At 57.1% G+C, this 14,378-nt stretch overlaps 1 protein-coding gene across 2 annotated transcripts in view; it reads right to left on the reverse strand.

The window, feature by feature from the left end:
- TBCD (tubulin folding cofactor D) overlaps positions 1-14,378 on the reverse strand; it is a 133,920-nt gene that overhangs the window by 21,244 nt on the left and 98,298 nt on the right. Inside the window, exons 17-20 of one of the 2 annotated variants that reach the window (XM_058676545.1) lie at positions 10,031-10,116; positions 5,557-5,637; positions 2,098-2,171; positions 1,346-1,463 (exon numbers count right to left, since the gene is read on the reverse strand). In XM_058676545.1, the coding sequence (XP_058532528.1) occupies positions 1,346-1,463; positions 2,098-2,171; positions 5,557-5,637; positions 10,031-10,116 (359 nt within the window). The remainder of the gene's footprint in view (positions 1-1,345; positions 1,464-2,097; positions 2,172-5,556; positions 5,638-10,030; positions 10,117-14,378) is intronic. The other variant, XM_058676546.1, reaches the window with a different exon arrangement.

The raw sequence follows: 14,378 nt of genomic DNA on the forward strand, positions 1-14,378 counted from the left end.
GTCCTCACCTCTGCTGAGACCCACACGCAGTTACAGAATGGGGGGAAGGGATCTTGCCAACAGTCGGCTCTGTCACTCCCTGTTAGCAGGGAGCCGGGCTCCTCCAGGTGTCCACTGGGGACAGACGAGGAGGCCCTGCTGAGAGCCGGGCTCCTTGGGTGTCCACTGGGGACAGACGAGAACCTGTTACCCTCCTGAGAAGAGCCTCTCGGCAGGACTCCCACCACTCCCAACAGAGAAGGGAGATCCACTAGCCCTAGCCTGGGTGCTCAGGAAGGGTCTACACTGGGGTACACGTCCCAAACCCTTAACACGATTCCCTGCAGACAGCACTCCACATGTGTCACTATGCCAAAGAACTCCCAGTGGGAGAAGGTTCTGGAAATTCCTTCCAGCCCCACCCACACTTCGCTCCAACTGCCTTCCCTCACACCTGAAGACAGCGATGCCGGCTTGGGCCGGCCCACAGGCACCTCTTGTGTCACACTAACGTTCAGTCGGCAGGATCCCTGGTTTGTTTCTGGTCCCTGGGGCTGGGGACACGAATGGGGTGTGCAGGCAGGAAGTGGGTCCAGGCCAGTATGGCCATGTTCCCAGGGCACCTCCCAGATGCACTTTCCGCACGCTGGAGTCCCAGAGCCAGAACACAGACGTGAGTGTGAGGAGCCCTGCAGTGCTGTCTGCACTCACAGCCAGGTTAAAGCACCCGGAGAGATACATGCTTACTCCCAGACAGCGGCTCAAGCCAATGACGCCTACAAGGTCGGCTCTGAGGCCCAATAACTGCCACAGGGACGGGGCCCTCAGGCCTGCCAGCCCAGCTCAACATCAATGGGTGGGCCACCCAGGACGTGACTCATAGGACAGAAAACTGCTTGCCAACACCATGAACAAAATGCTGAGAACCAAGGCCTGTGATACTGGAGCAAATAAACAAAAAGTAACGTAGATGAGAAGCCGCAAAGTGGTGATCCCCGTAATGACAAGCTGGGCAGGCGGAGCCCTTCCCCATGTGTCAGCAGTGAAGCCCCCTTCTCCCCCCTCTGCGTCGTACCCTCTCCTCTCCCTGCCACTCCACGTCCTGCCCGTCCTGCTGCTCGCCGTGCCCCCAGCCCTGCATCCTACCTGTTCCTGCTGCCCTCCATCCCCCACCCCTGCATCCTATCTGCTGCCCCACCCCCCACCCCTGCGTCCTACCCATCCTGCTGTCCGCCATCCCCCCACCTCTGTGTCCTACCTGTACTGCTGTCCACTGTCCCCCTACCCTGCATCCTATCTGCTGCCCCCACCCCCCACCTGCATCCTACCCATCCTGCTGCCCGCCATCCCCCCACCCGTGTCCTACCTGTCTTGCTGCCCCGCGAGCCTGTGCAGCGCCAGGATGATTTCCGCACAGGCGAGGATTGCCCCATGCCGGCTGTGGAGGTCCGAGCTCTGTGTCATGGACAGCAGCCTGGGGAGCACTGGAGCAGGTAGGACACATGGGGCCATTAGCCAGAACACACAGCCTCCCCGCATGCCAGTCCCCCAAGGCCAGAGCAGGTGGCAGGGCACTGGGAAATGCCAGGACAACACAGGAGGAGCCAGGCTGGAGTGCAGGATGCAAAGATCCAGGGAGCAAAGACAAGCACAAGTTGCCTTCTTGTTAAACGCACAGGACGTGTAACAAGGGCAGACCTCGCAGCTGCGTTCTGAACCAGGGAGAGCCTCGCCTGGGCCCACGCGTGGACATTACAAACCCCGGCAGGATGGCTGCCCGGAAGCCCGGCCACAACGCAAGCTGGGCGTGCGGGGCTACTTCATCTTTAAACTTACACACGTGGCTGGCAGCCTCTATTCAGCTGCTGCCACTTGACACAGCCTAGAGGCTCCAGGATGAACACACACACACACACCCACCCACCCCTTTGTACTCTGCCCCTGTATGAGCCTGTGGCTGAGTCTTCCAACACTTCCCAGCAAGATAAATACAACGCTGTTTTCAGCTGTTGCTGCTGCAGCCCCTCAGGCTGCCGAGTCTGCACACGGATGTCCAGGACTATGCAGCCGGCCCACACGTCCCTCTGTGAAGACTGCAGAATGCTGGGAGACACCTACCGTGAGTGGCGCAGAACTCAGGTGCTCGGGGGGTCAGGTTGTGCAGAGCCTTTGCGGACAGCTCTCGGATGACTCTGGAACATGGGGGGAGGGCAGCAACAGTCAACCCCTTCTCACTGATGAGTCAAGTGGTCGTCAACATCCAACAGTTGGACACAGAAGCACAGGGGATGATCTGAGCAGGCTCCTCGGGAGCCTGTGGCTCCTGCCAGGTCTCTAGGTGGTGCAGGACAGGACAGTGAGCGGGACCATCAGATCCAAGAGCAGTCACAAGTGTGTCCGTAGGACACAGGGCGGTGTTGGTTCATCAAGAACACTCCAGTAGTTTCTGAACTGCCCAGCCCAAGGTCTGGAGGGACTCCTGGGCTGGGGGCATGCTGGCATCGTGTCCTGGAAATGCCACAACCCCAGCCCTAGGTCATTGTCCCCCAGGACCCCACACCCTGCTCAGGGTCTATTTCCAAGAGTAAACAGCTCCTCGAGACAGCTGGCATCTTACAGGTACAAAACTCAGTGTCACGACACCCAGCACCAAGCACCACGCGGCTGTGCAGGGAACACAGCGCAAGGGGCAGGTGTTGTGTGCCCGGGTCAAGCACTGACTTCTCTGCTTCTGATCCCAGCATCATGCCGATACACGCCCCAAAGAGACACAGGCAGACCTGGGTGGAGCTCCCGGCTCCTGGCGGGCCTGACCAAGCCTGGCTGTTGCAGACTGTTGGGGAAAGACCCCAAAGGAGGGAGACTGAGGCCTGGGTCCTACCTCCCCGTCTGTCACTCCAATGCACCTCCCCCATCCCAAGCCCAAGGGAGAAAGGGAAACACAGTAACACCCCGTGGAGGTCCCTAAAGGGACACGCAGACAGGGAAACACGGTAACACCTCGTGGAGGTCCCTCGCACCACTACAACTATACAGGAATGTCCATGCTCCCATCAATGTAAGCCATGCTATACACCAGGAAACCAGAGACCCTTGTGGGAGCTCTTAGCTAGGATTCCAGGCCAAGAACAAAAACATCTCCAATTCTCTAAGACTGTAAAATAGGACTGGCACTGTGACACAGTGCACAGCCTGCAGCCCTGGCATCCCATACAGGGACCAGTTCATGTCCCAGCTGCTACACCACCCATCCAGCTCCTTGCCAATATCCTGGGAAAAGCAGAGCAGGGCCCAGGTGTTGGATAGCTGAAGGCAGCTCCTGGATCCAGTCTGGCCCACCCCTGACTGCTGTGGCCACATGGGGAATGAATCAGCAGACAGAAGCTCACTCTCGCACTCTTCCTCTGGTTCTGACTTTCAAACAAGCAAATACATCTTTTTGTAAAAAGTCGTAAAATAGCAAGGTCACTGTCACACTGTGTGACTCCCATGCTGTGTGACTGCGAGAACCGGCCAGAAAGGAAGACCAGATGATGCCTCCCAGTCCGTCTGTGCTTCACACACCCTGAAAACTTCAGAGTTCTGAAGTGTCTGCTACAAAGTAGAGTTCTAAGCTTTCTGTAAACAAAAAAGGCAACAAGAAAAAAAGGAAAACCACCAGTAAAATGACAGGGTTAAACTGAACTGTGTTGACAATTAAGTAATTAAATGTGGATAGACTAAATGCCTCCCACAGGACAGAGGCAGCAGGCAGACACAGAACCAGGAGCATGCTGCAAACAGCATGAGCACAGCGCCAGCCAGCAGCAGGCCTCGCTCAAGACAACTTCACGTCAAGACACTGAATGCCTGGCCCTTTAAGGCAAGGCCCATGGGGGGCCAGTGCATTGGCTCAACTAGCTAATCTAACTGCAAGTGCCGGGATCCCACATGGGCACTGGTTGGTGTCCTGGCTGCTCCACTTCCCATCCAGAGCCCTGCTGATGACCTGGGAAAGCAGTGGAGGATAGGCCAAAGTATCCACAAGGAAGACCTGGAAGAAGGTCCTGGCTTCAGATCAGCTCAGCTCTATTTGGGAAGCGAGACACAGGATAAAAGATCTTTCCACTCTCTCATCTCTCTGTAAATCTGGCTTTTCAGTAAAAAGAAATAAAAATTTTTAAAAAAGAAGAGGAAGAAGAAGGCGAACACCCACCAGTCTGCACAGGTGTGCAACACTAAATCGTACTTTAGGACGACAGTGTGGAGGCGAAGGCTGGGGTGGGCATGGGTGCCTTCACCCCATATTCTGACCCAGTTCCCTCCCAAGATGCTTGAGCAACAGCAGATGATGCCGCGACCCTAATCTGTCCCACCACCCACTCGGGAGACTCGACAGGAGAGTCAGCTTCCTGGTATCTAGCACTAGCTGTTGCATTTGGGGAGTGAATCAACGAGTCGGATCTCTGTGTCTCTCAACATCTACAGCTCTTACTCCTTGGTAAGCCAGGGAGGCAGGTCCTACAGGACACACGCCCCTAAGGGAGGCAGGCTCTGCAGGACACACACCCCTAAAGAAGGCAGGCTCTGTCTGCAGGGCACACACCTCTAAGGGAGGCAGGCTCTGTCTGCAGGGCACACACCTCTAAGGGAGGCAGGCTCTGCAGGACACACGCCCCTAAGGGAGGCAGGCTCTGCAGGACACACGCCCCTAAGGGACACACGCCCCTAAGGGAGGCAGGCTCTGTCTGTGAGACACACGCCCCTAAGGGAGGCAGGCTCTGTCTGCAGGACACACGCCCCTAAGGGAGGCAGGCTCTGCAGGACGCACGCCCCTAAGGAAGGCAGGCTCTGCAGGACACACGCCCCTAAGGAAGGCAGGCTCTGTCTGTGAGACACACACCCCTAAGGGAGGCAGGAACACTTGTGCCTCTGTAGAACACATGCCCTTCTGAGCGTGCTGTGTTTGCAGACTGCAATATTGGAAGCTAGAAGACCAGAACCCCTAGTGTCATTGCAGACAGCACTGCAGCCCACAGCCATAGAAATCAGTATCCCAAGGCCCTGGTGCTCCACAGGCCCCTCAGGGACGGCTGCAGCAGGCACTTCCTGCCCTCAGTTCTAGCGTCTGTCATAGGCAGGGTCAGATAATATGAAGACTGGGCACACTAATGCCCTGCGGCACACTGAGCTCTTCTCTTTGAAGACGCACGGAATTACCATTGAGTCATCATATCCTGACACTGCAACTGTAATTATGGAAGCTGCCACTAAAGCTGGCTCCACCCCCAGCAAGCAGCAAGGAAGATACCCGAGCAGGGAGGAGGCATGGCACCTGCGAGAGACGAGGCGTTTCCCTGGCCTCAGCATCTCCTGGCCGTAGGCAAGCTTCTGCCCTCCAGGACACACCAGGCCAGGGCAATTCACATGGAGGCTTCACACACCGAGCTGCCCGAAGGGGCTCCAGAGTGAACTGGGACAGGCATGACCTGGCACACCAAGCATGCAACCTGGAGGTCTTTTAAATGTAACTTCCGCTTGGTGCTGCTCAGTTCCACACAGTTTCCCATGGGAGAGCAGCCGCGCGACAGAACCTACCCGTCCCAGTGGCTGACCTTCATGGCAACCAGGTGCTCAATCATGGGCCGGGTGTACTCAGGAAAACCAGCAACAAACACGCTGCAAGACAAGGGGCCCAGTCAGTGAGGATGCAGGAGCAGGACTAACACACCCCACAGTGGCTCAGGCCAAGACAGGGGCCACATCCTCCCAGGCCAGAAACACCGCGGTGCGTCCCCTCAGACCTGTCCACAGTAACCGTGTCTGCAGGACGCCATGCCCGGGGAGGGCAACAGGCTGACAAAGGGTCGTCAGGAACCCAACATGTGGGCACATTCCACTTTCTCCATCCATACAAAACTTCAGAAAACGCACACAAGCATATGTTAACAAAAGCAGGCCAGTGGTTTCTCAAGTGGCAAGGGAGGAACAGAAGCAGGGTCACAAAAAAGTGGCACCAGGAAGTGCATGCGGCGATGGCCACACCTACACCTTGGCACCCATGCCCCAACCTTGTCACCTGTGGTGATACAGGGATGACACCATGGCACCCGCACTGGCACAGGTTGACAGAAGACTTCCTCCCAAGGAAGGAAAGATGATACATCTAAGGAACAGCTAGAGGACCACTGTAGAGCGCTGAGCCCCAACACTCAGCAGGGTGCCCATGGATAAGGCCCTGAGCCCCAACACTCAGCAGGGTGCCCGTGGATGAGGTGCTGGACCCCAACACTCAGCAGGGTGCCCGTGGACGAGGTGCTGGACCCCAACACTCAGCATGGTGCCCGTGGATGAGATGCTGGACCCCAACACTCAGCAGGGTGCCCGTGGATGAGGTGCTGGACCCCAACACTCAGCAGGGTGCCCGTGGACAAGGTGCTGGACCCCAACACTCAGCATGGTGCCCGTGGATGAGATGCTGGACCCCAACACTCAGCAGGGTGCCCGTGGATGAGATGCTGAGCCCCAACACTCGGCAGGGTGCCCAAGAGGCCCTGAGCCAGCACACAAGGTGCTGAGCCCCAACACTCGGCAGGGTGCCCGTGAGGCCCTGAGCCAGTGCATGACGAGGTGCTGGACCCCAACACTCCGCAGGGTGGCCCCACCAGGGCCTCTGACTCCTAAAAAATGGGCACAGAGGACTGACAAGCACCACGTGCCAACAAGGAATCAAAACCACAGAACTCATACACATTTCTTAGGGCAAGTGCAGTCACCCAGGACTGGACATAGCAATTGCCCAGTTTGTTATTAAGTTGAATGCACAGACTATCAGCCAGATCTTGAGATATCCACATCCAGACTTCCAAACCAATATTCAAAAACCAGGTCAAACATTCAAACCAGGGGCAGGCATCCCACCAGCCACTGGGACACGCACAGCCTGCACCAGAGTGCTTGGGCTGCAGACCCACTCCGTGCCCAAGCCCTGCTTCCCCCTGGGAACAGAGGTGGTGGCTCAGGCACCCAGGGGGAGACCCGGGCCTGGCCCAACGTTGCTGCTATGCTCAGTTGGGAATCAATCAGTGGATGGAAGATCTATGCCTGTGCCTCTCCCAGGAGCTCAGAGCAGCCGAAACACTCTCCACTAGAGGGCAGGAGAGGACGGAAGAGGAACAGGAGGACCTGGCAGGAACGGAGAAAAGGGAAGGAATGAGGCTTGGCAGGTTCAGGTAAGGGAGGATGGACTAGGCAGGTGCAGGAGGAGGGACCAGGCAGGAAGAGGAAGAGGAGGGGCCAGGGCAGGTGAAGAAGAAGGGGATGGGGCCAGGGCAGGTGCAGGAGCAAGAGACCAGGGGCCTGGCAGGTGCAGGAGGTTCGGGAGGGGGGGCACAGAGAAGAGCTGTGGACAAGAAGGCCTGAAGCGCTGTAATAACAAAGAGCTGCCCCTGGGTGCACCTCAGCCAGTTCCTGGGGCAGCCAGGCAAAACATAGATGAGTGAGGTCAGGCCCTCAGGGTAGAGGAAGCTCGGACAACTGTTCAGGTTAGTAAGAGCTGGAGTCTGGGGTGCAGAGTGTGTGAACAGGAACAGGCCTGTTTGACAGCCATTAGGGATGCAGACTTAGCAGAACTAGGTCACTAGCCAGGTATGGGAGAAACAGAATCAAGAAATGAGTAAGGCTGAGACTCATTTACTGAGCCGGGAGACGGCTCACTCTGGGACTTCTCTGATTCGAGGACCTCACAGGCAACAGACATGCACTTTACAAAGGATGCTCAATGCTGAAGATGCTCAACCAAGGAAATATACAGTCAGAAGATGAGCAACCAAGCTCTTGGGCTACACTGAGCTCATGAGAGCAGCCAGGAGCCCAGTCCTGGGGAACAAGGGCCCAGCCCCACAGCCCAGTCCTGGGGAACGAGGGCCCAGCCCCACAGCCCAGTCCTGGGGAACAAGGGCCCAGCCCCACAGTCCAGTCCTGGGGAACGAGGACCCCGCAGCCCAGTCCTGGGGAACGAGGGCCCAGCCCCACAGCCCAGTCCTGGGGAACGAGGACCCAGCCCCACAGCCCAGTCCTGGGGAACGAGGACCCAGCCCCATAGCCCAGTCCTGGGGAACAAGGGCCCAGCCCCACAGTCCAGTCCTGGGGAACGAGGACCCCGCAGCCCAGTCCTGGGGAACGAGGACCCAGCCCCACAGCCCAGTCCTGGGGAACGAGGGCCCCACAGCCCAGTCCTGGGGAACGAGGACCCAGCCCCACAGCCCAGTCCTGGGGAACGAGGACCCAGCCCCACAGCCCAGTCCTGGGGAACGAGGACCCAGCCCCATAGCCCAGTCCTGGGGAACAAGGGCCCAGCCCCACAGTCCAGTCCTGGGGAACGAGGGCCCCACAGCCCAGTCCTGGGGAACGAGGACCCAGCCCCATAGCCCAGTCCTGGGGAACAAGGGCCCAGCCCCACAGCCCAGTCCTGGGGAACGAGGGCCCAGCCCCACAGCCCAGTCCTGGGGAACAAGGGCCCAGCCCCACAGTCCAGTCCTGGGGAACGAGGGCCCCACAGCCCAGTCCTGGGGAACGAGGACCCAGCCCCACAGCCCAGTCCTGGGGAACAAGGGCCCAGCCCCACAGCCCAGTCCTGGGGAACGAGGACCCAGCCCCACAGCCCAGTCCTGGGGAACGAGGACCCAGCCCCACAGCCCAGTCCTGCGGAATGAGGGCCCCGCAGCCCAGTCCCGCCTCCACCCCCAGGAGTCCTGGGAGCCCACTGTGACACCACCATCCCACCTCAGATCGCCAACTGCAGGCCCAGCTTGTTTGCTTCCAATTCTGCTCCCTAATGCCCCTGGGAGGCACCAAGTGATGGCCCAACTACTTGAGCTCCTGCCATCCACGTGGAGAACAGGATAAAGTTCCTGACCCCTGACTCAGTCAAATATGTAAGTAATTCTGTGAAAGAAAGAAGGGGGAGGTACAGGGAATGGAAGCGTGGACAGGACACACTGACCCGAGCTTCACGTAGCAGAAGCTGCAACCCCAAAGCCAGCCCCTGGTGTGAGACAGACTAAGGGCAGGATGTCCAGCCTCGAACGTCCCCAGACCAGCCTGGCAGGTGACTGTGAGTGACAGTGTGAAGCAGCAGTGTGGGGGGAACTGTGCACCCTCCACACACGTTACAGTCCTTCCCACACTGACACCACATTCTGCAACCGACCTGAAACTGACACACAGAAATAACCTCTTTCTTCACACAGTCTGTGAGGAGCACACATGCCAGGCTCACAGTACACACAGAACCCTCAGAAGGAGAACTGCCTCTCCTTTGGGACAGGCCGGTGCAAGACTGCCCTTTCCCTTGGGGCACACAGGAGAGCAGGGCGCCCTGGAGCCAGCAGGGCGAACGTGGGGAGAGGGAACAGGGCACCCTGGAGCCCATCGGGAGTGAACCAATGGATGGGAGACCTTTCTGTCTCTCCTTATCTTTCCGTAACTCTTTCGGATGAATGAATCAATTATTATTGTTACTATTTGTTTTTGTTTTTTTCAAACAGAATCTCAGCTTCCCGAAGAGCCTGGCTGCTGGTTCACGGCCATCTTCAGCAGATGCAAGGCTGAGTCCCTGGCCTTCTCCACAGGCACCTTCCCTCACCTGTGCCCTCACTCTGGGCACCAACAGTCCCAAGACCCCAAGGAATATCCCCATACCACCCACGCTGCTCCAACCCTCCAGTTCTCAAATGCAGCCACAGTGGTAATGTCTGCCAGGACACTGCCCCCTATAGCTGGCCACTCCCCAGGCTCTTGCAACAGTGCTGTTGGACACTCCCTGTGAAGTCCACATACCGTGCTGGGAACCAGACAACAGGACAAAAAGAACATCACTCAGGACAGGGCAAAGGTTCTTCCTGGAAATGGGGCCCAGTGCAACAGGGGACTGTGTGCCCCCCAGAACCCAGCACCTCCCCAGAGAGCAGCATGCCTGGGTCCTCCCCTTTTCACACAAATCACACTCACACTGCGTGTCCCTGCTTGGGCAGGGGACAAAGTGGAAACGGACACTGAGCCACATACTTACCTTATAACCAGAAAGCAATTTGATATGTTGCCAACTGCAAAGTAGTCAGCAGTGGTCAGAATCTCAATCCCATGAGGGAAGGTGCCCTAACAACGGGAGTCAAAAAGAGCAGGGGGTTAGCCACCTGAAAGCCCAGCATGATGCCCACTGCACCCAACACAGCCAATTGACTGCACCCAACTCCAACACCACCAATCAACTGCACCCAGGTAACCAATCACACCCCCCAACTGCACCCAACACAGCCAACCGACTGCACCCAACCCCAACACCACCAATCAACTGCACCCAGGTAACCAATCACACCCCCCAACTGCACCCAACACAGCCAACCGACTGCACCCAACCCCAACACCACCAATCAACTGCACCCAGGTAACCAATCACACCCCCCAACTGCACCCAACACAGCCAGAACCCTGCATCCTGCCCTTCCACTCGGGTGAACCCATGCAAACAGAAGCCATCAGCACCCCGTCACTTTGTGGGACCTTGGTAGACAACAAGAGGATTTACTATCTCAGCCACCCTGCCCTTCATCCAATACACAGGCATGCAGCCAGCTCCTAGGCGAACTGACAAAGAACTAACCCTAGGACTTGAGGGTTTAGGCTATTACAGAAGCTTTAGTGCTCAGTCTGCATGTCTAAGACACAGTGGAATCCACTATACCAAGTCCAAAAAACAGCTAAGGGCAGGTGGGGCAGGGCAGTAACCCAGCAAAAGCAGGCATGTAGCTATTCTGGCTTTCCTGCACTGGACAGACGTGGGCATAGAATGGATGATGTTCATAACTGGCTCCCAGCAAGTGTCTGCCACTAGCCAGGTGCTGGCAGATGTGTGGTCAGCATAGGCAGCTCCCATGCATCCCGCCCTGCACCTGTTATACTTTCACACCAGTGACCTTGGCACTTCATCTCCATTTCACATCTCTGTGTAAGAACACCCAGAAAAACAGGGCACCCACACAGCCACACCCTGAGCTCCTTCTGGAGGACAGATGGCACTTGCAAGGCTTGGGCTGCAGACACCCCCAGCTTCTACCACACGAGCCTGGGCACAAGGGCTCAGCAGGCAGCGGGAGAGGCCCTGCTGTGCAGTGTGACCTTCCCTCTGCTGCAAGCTCTCTAAGTGTGCCCTGCTTGGTGGACCCCCACAGGGAGGCCTTGGGAGCAAGGGGCAGGGCAAGACTGTCCCAGACCAAAAGGCCATGACCATACGCATGCGTGCTTCCCTTCGTTTGGGGCATGTGGTGTGTATGCATGTGTGCACATGTATGTACTGCCTGAGGGAGTACTGTGTGTGCTGTATGCTTCTGGTGTGAGTCACACACATGGGCATGTAGCAGGTGCACGGTCTGTCTGTGAATATGTATGCACGGTATGTGGCTTGGTGTTGCTTGTACCTATATTCCACATGACATGTGTGTTATCTTTGCATACATATATGGTGTGACACACATGGGTATGTGTTATGCACATGCATACCATGTGCTGAATTGGCGCGTACATGTGTATACATAGATGTGTGCCCCTATACTCTGTGTGTGCAGTAGGTCTATCATGTATGTGTGAGTACATGGATGTGTGTCCCTTTACCCTGTGTGAGTGCTGTGAGTGTGCAGGTCTGTCATGTATGTGTGTGTACATGAATGTGTGCCCCTTTTCTCTGTGTGTGTGTCCAACTTCTGGCGTGCTGGAGCCTGGCTGTGCTGTAATGTGTGTATGCTTGTTTCTGTGAATGTGGAGCAGGTCTATTGTGTGTGTATGTAGCTGTGTGCTGTGTGCCCCTCTATTATATATATGAGCATCTGGTAAGTCTATCACATATGCGTTATTATGTGTATGTGGGTGTGTGCTATATGCCCCTCTATCATGTATGTGTATATGTGGGTGTGTGCTATATGCCCCTCTATCATGTATGTGTATATGTGGGTGTGTGCGCCCCTCTATCATGTATGAGTGTGTGGTAAGTCTATCATGTATGTGTTGTTATGTGTGTATGCCCCTCCATCATGTATGAGTGTGTGGTAAGTCTATGACGTATGCGTTATATGTGTGCACCCCTCTATCATGTATGTGAGTGTGTGGTGAGTCTATCATGTATGTGTCGTTATGTATGATTGGGTGTGTGCTAAGTCTATCGTCTATGTGTGCTTCTATGACATATGTGTTATATGTGTGCACCCCTCTATCATGTTTGTGAGTGTGTGGTGGGTCTATCATGTATGTGTTGTTATGTGTGATTGGGTGTGTGCTAAGTCTATCGTGTATGTGTGCTGCGTGTATGTTTTACCGTGCACTTGGCCTGTGTGTGTGTACTGCATGCATGGGCACAAGGTGACCACATTTTGTAGGACCACATATGTAAAACTGAATGTACTTTCCAGGAAAAGCTTATGTGGCCCAGCCCCCTGTAGGCATGTGACTGCCAACACTGAGACTGAATGGTGCCAGGGCAGGCACATTGAGTCTGCAGGGAGTCTGGGCTTCACAGGGGGCCCCAACTTCCCACTCACCAGTGCTTCAGTCCACAACACTGCCTATAGCCTGCACTCTGAGGGCCTCAGGGACTCGCCCTTGGCTCCACAGAGGGGCAGAGCAGGCCTTGGGCAGAGCAGGTGGCCAGGAATGGGCACCACTAACACACTGCCTACTACCTTATTCCATCTGTGCACAGAACCTGCTCCAAAGTGCCTCCCTCGGCACCACAAAGGGTGCCCAGGGCTGTTTGTTCTGGCAAGTTCTCACCTTTCTTAAATGGAAGGATTGCTTCATGCAAGGAAGGGTACACTGACCCAGGACAGGACTGGTAATTCCTTCATCTTGTGTGGGTGTACCACAACCAATGCAGCAGGACCACCGGGCACCCAGTGCCAATCTTAACATGCTGATCCCTGCTTGCTGGCCTCAAGTCAGACTCAACATGAAGGCCTTTCCTTGCCCTGCCCATCAAACTCCACAGGAAATGGGCCAGGATCCGCCCACGCACAGAGCCCATCACTAACCCTAAGCATGCCAGGACCCCACGGTCTCTCCCCTTCCTCCTTAAAGGGCTTTGTGAGGCATGCCCTCCACACACACCCCACCCACCCCCACGCAGCAGGGGCTGGTGACCCCTTGGTCAGCCAAGCGGCTGTCAGCATATTCTCTCATTACCAAGGACCACACATCCCATGCCTGCAGGGTCCTGTCCCTTCCCTCAGCCAGGCAGCCAAGCACCACATGGCAGGGCACATGGAAAGCTCCCCCCACCGAGGACAGCACCTTGAGCTTACACAACGTGTGGGCCCTGAGAGGCTCCACCCATGGAAGGCAAGTCCCCACACCTGACCCCACAGGATCCCTCTATGATCCAGCTCTGTCCACCTGTCCAGGTTGCTCTGCCGGCCAGTTACCACTGGGCTCTTTCAGTCACCGGCTCCGTGGTCGTCAGCACTGGGCATGAAGGAGCTTCAGGGCAGCAGCCTCAAACGTCCTGCCCCGCCCACACTGTGCCGAATCCTGGAATGCTGGGCCTTGGTCATAGTTCACAGAGGGGTCTCGGCCACACCCACCTCCTGCTCCCAGTCCTGGAGGACAGCTCACCCTCCACCTCAGCATGGCCAGGTGACCCACCAGCTCTGGCAAGTGGCCGAGACTGAGACTGCGGGCAAAGGGCAGAGCTCCACCCCCCGCAAGTAGGGAGGGCCAGGTCCTCTGCGAGGGCCTGTCCAGCCTGGGTCACTGGACATCTACTCAGGCAGCGTGGCCGGGAGGCAGGGCCTGGTCCCACCCCACCCACCACAAGGGAAGCTCCAAGGACCACCAACACCTGTTGGCACGTGAGAACCACAGACTAGGGTGAGGAGGGCTCCAGGTGGAAGGCCAGCAGAGCAAAGCTATGTCCAGGGGCTGATGGGGTGGTACAAGGCAGGGTCTTGGGCACAGGCTGCAGCCCCGCAGCTTTGCCCTTCCCACCCAAGGCCAGGACAGCCTCCGGATCCCCCCCTGCCTGCCATCAGAGCCTCCCTCTCAGGCCAGCCTGAACCTGGTGGACCTCCCCAAGTGGCCGACCAGACCCAGCGTCCCACACCATGGCCTGACTACGTCACTGCTTCCACTCCTCCCTGCCCCCAGAGCAGACAACAGCAGGGTGGCCTGGCCATCCTCTAATCCCCCTTGTCCAGGGTGGTTCTCGCTGCTCCCTGCCAGCTCAGGCCCAGCACCTGCTCAGATGTGCCAGGGCCCTCCCACACAAGCTGGGGGGACTTGGGACCCCATCTCCCAGGTGAGGCTGACGCCAGCAGCCAGGTGTCAGGGTCAGAGGGCAGAGAAAGGTTGGCCCAGCCACCATCTGGGCAGGGGTC

This window comes from Ochotona princeps, chromosome 17, assembly GCF_030435755.1.
Source record: "Ochotona princeps isolate mOchPri1 chromosome 17, mOchPri1.hap1, whole genome shotgun sequence".
In the NCBI taxonomy this organism is placed as follows: domain Eukaryota; kingdom Metazoa; phylum Chordata; class Mammalia; order Lagomorpha; family Ochotonidae; genus Ochotona; species Ochotona princeps.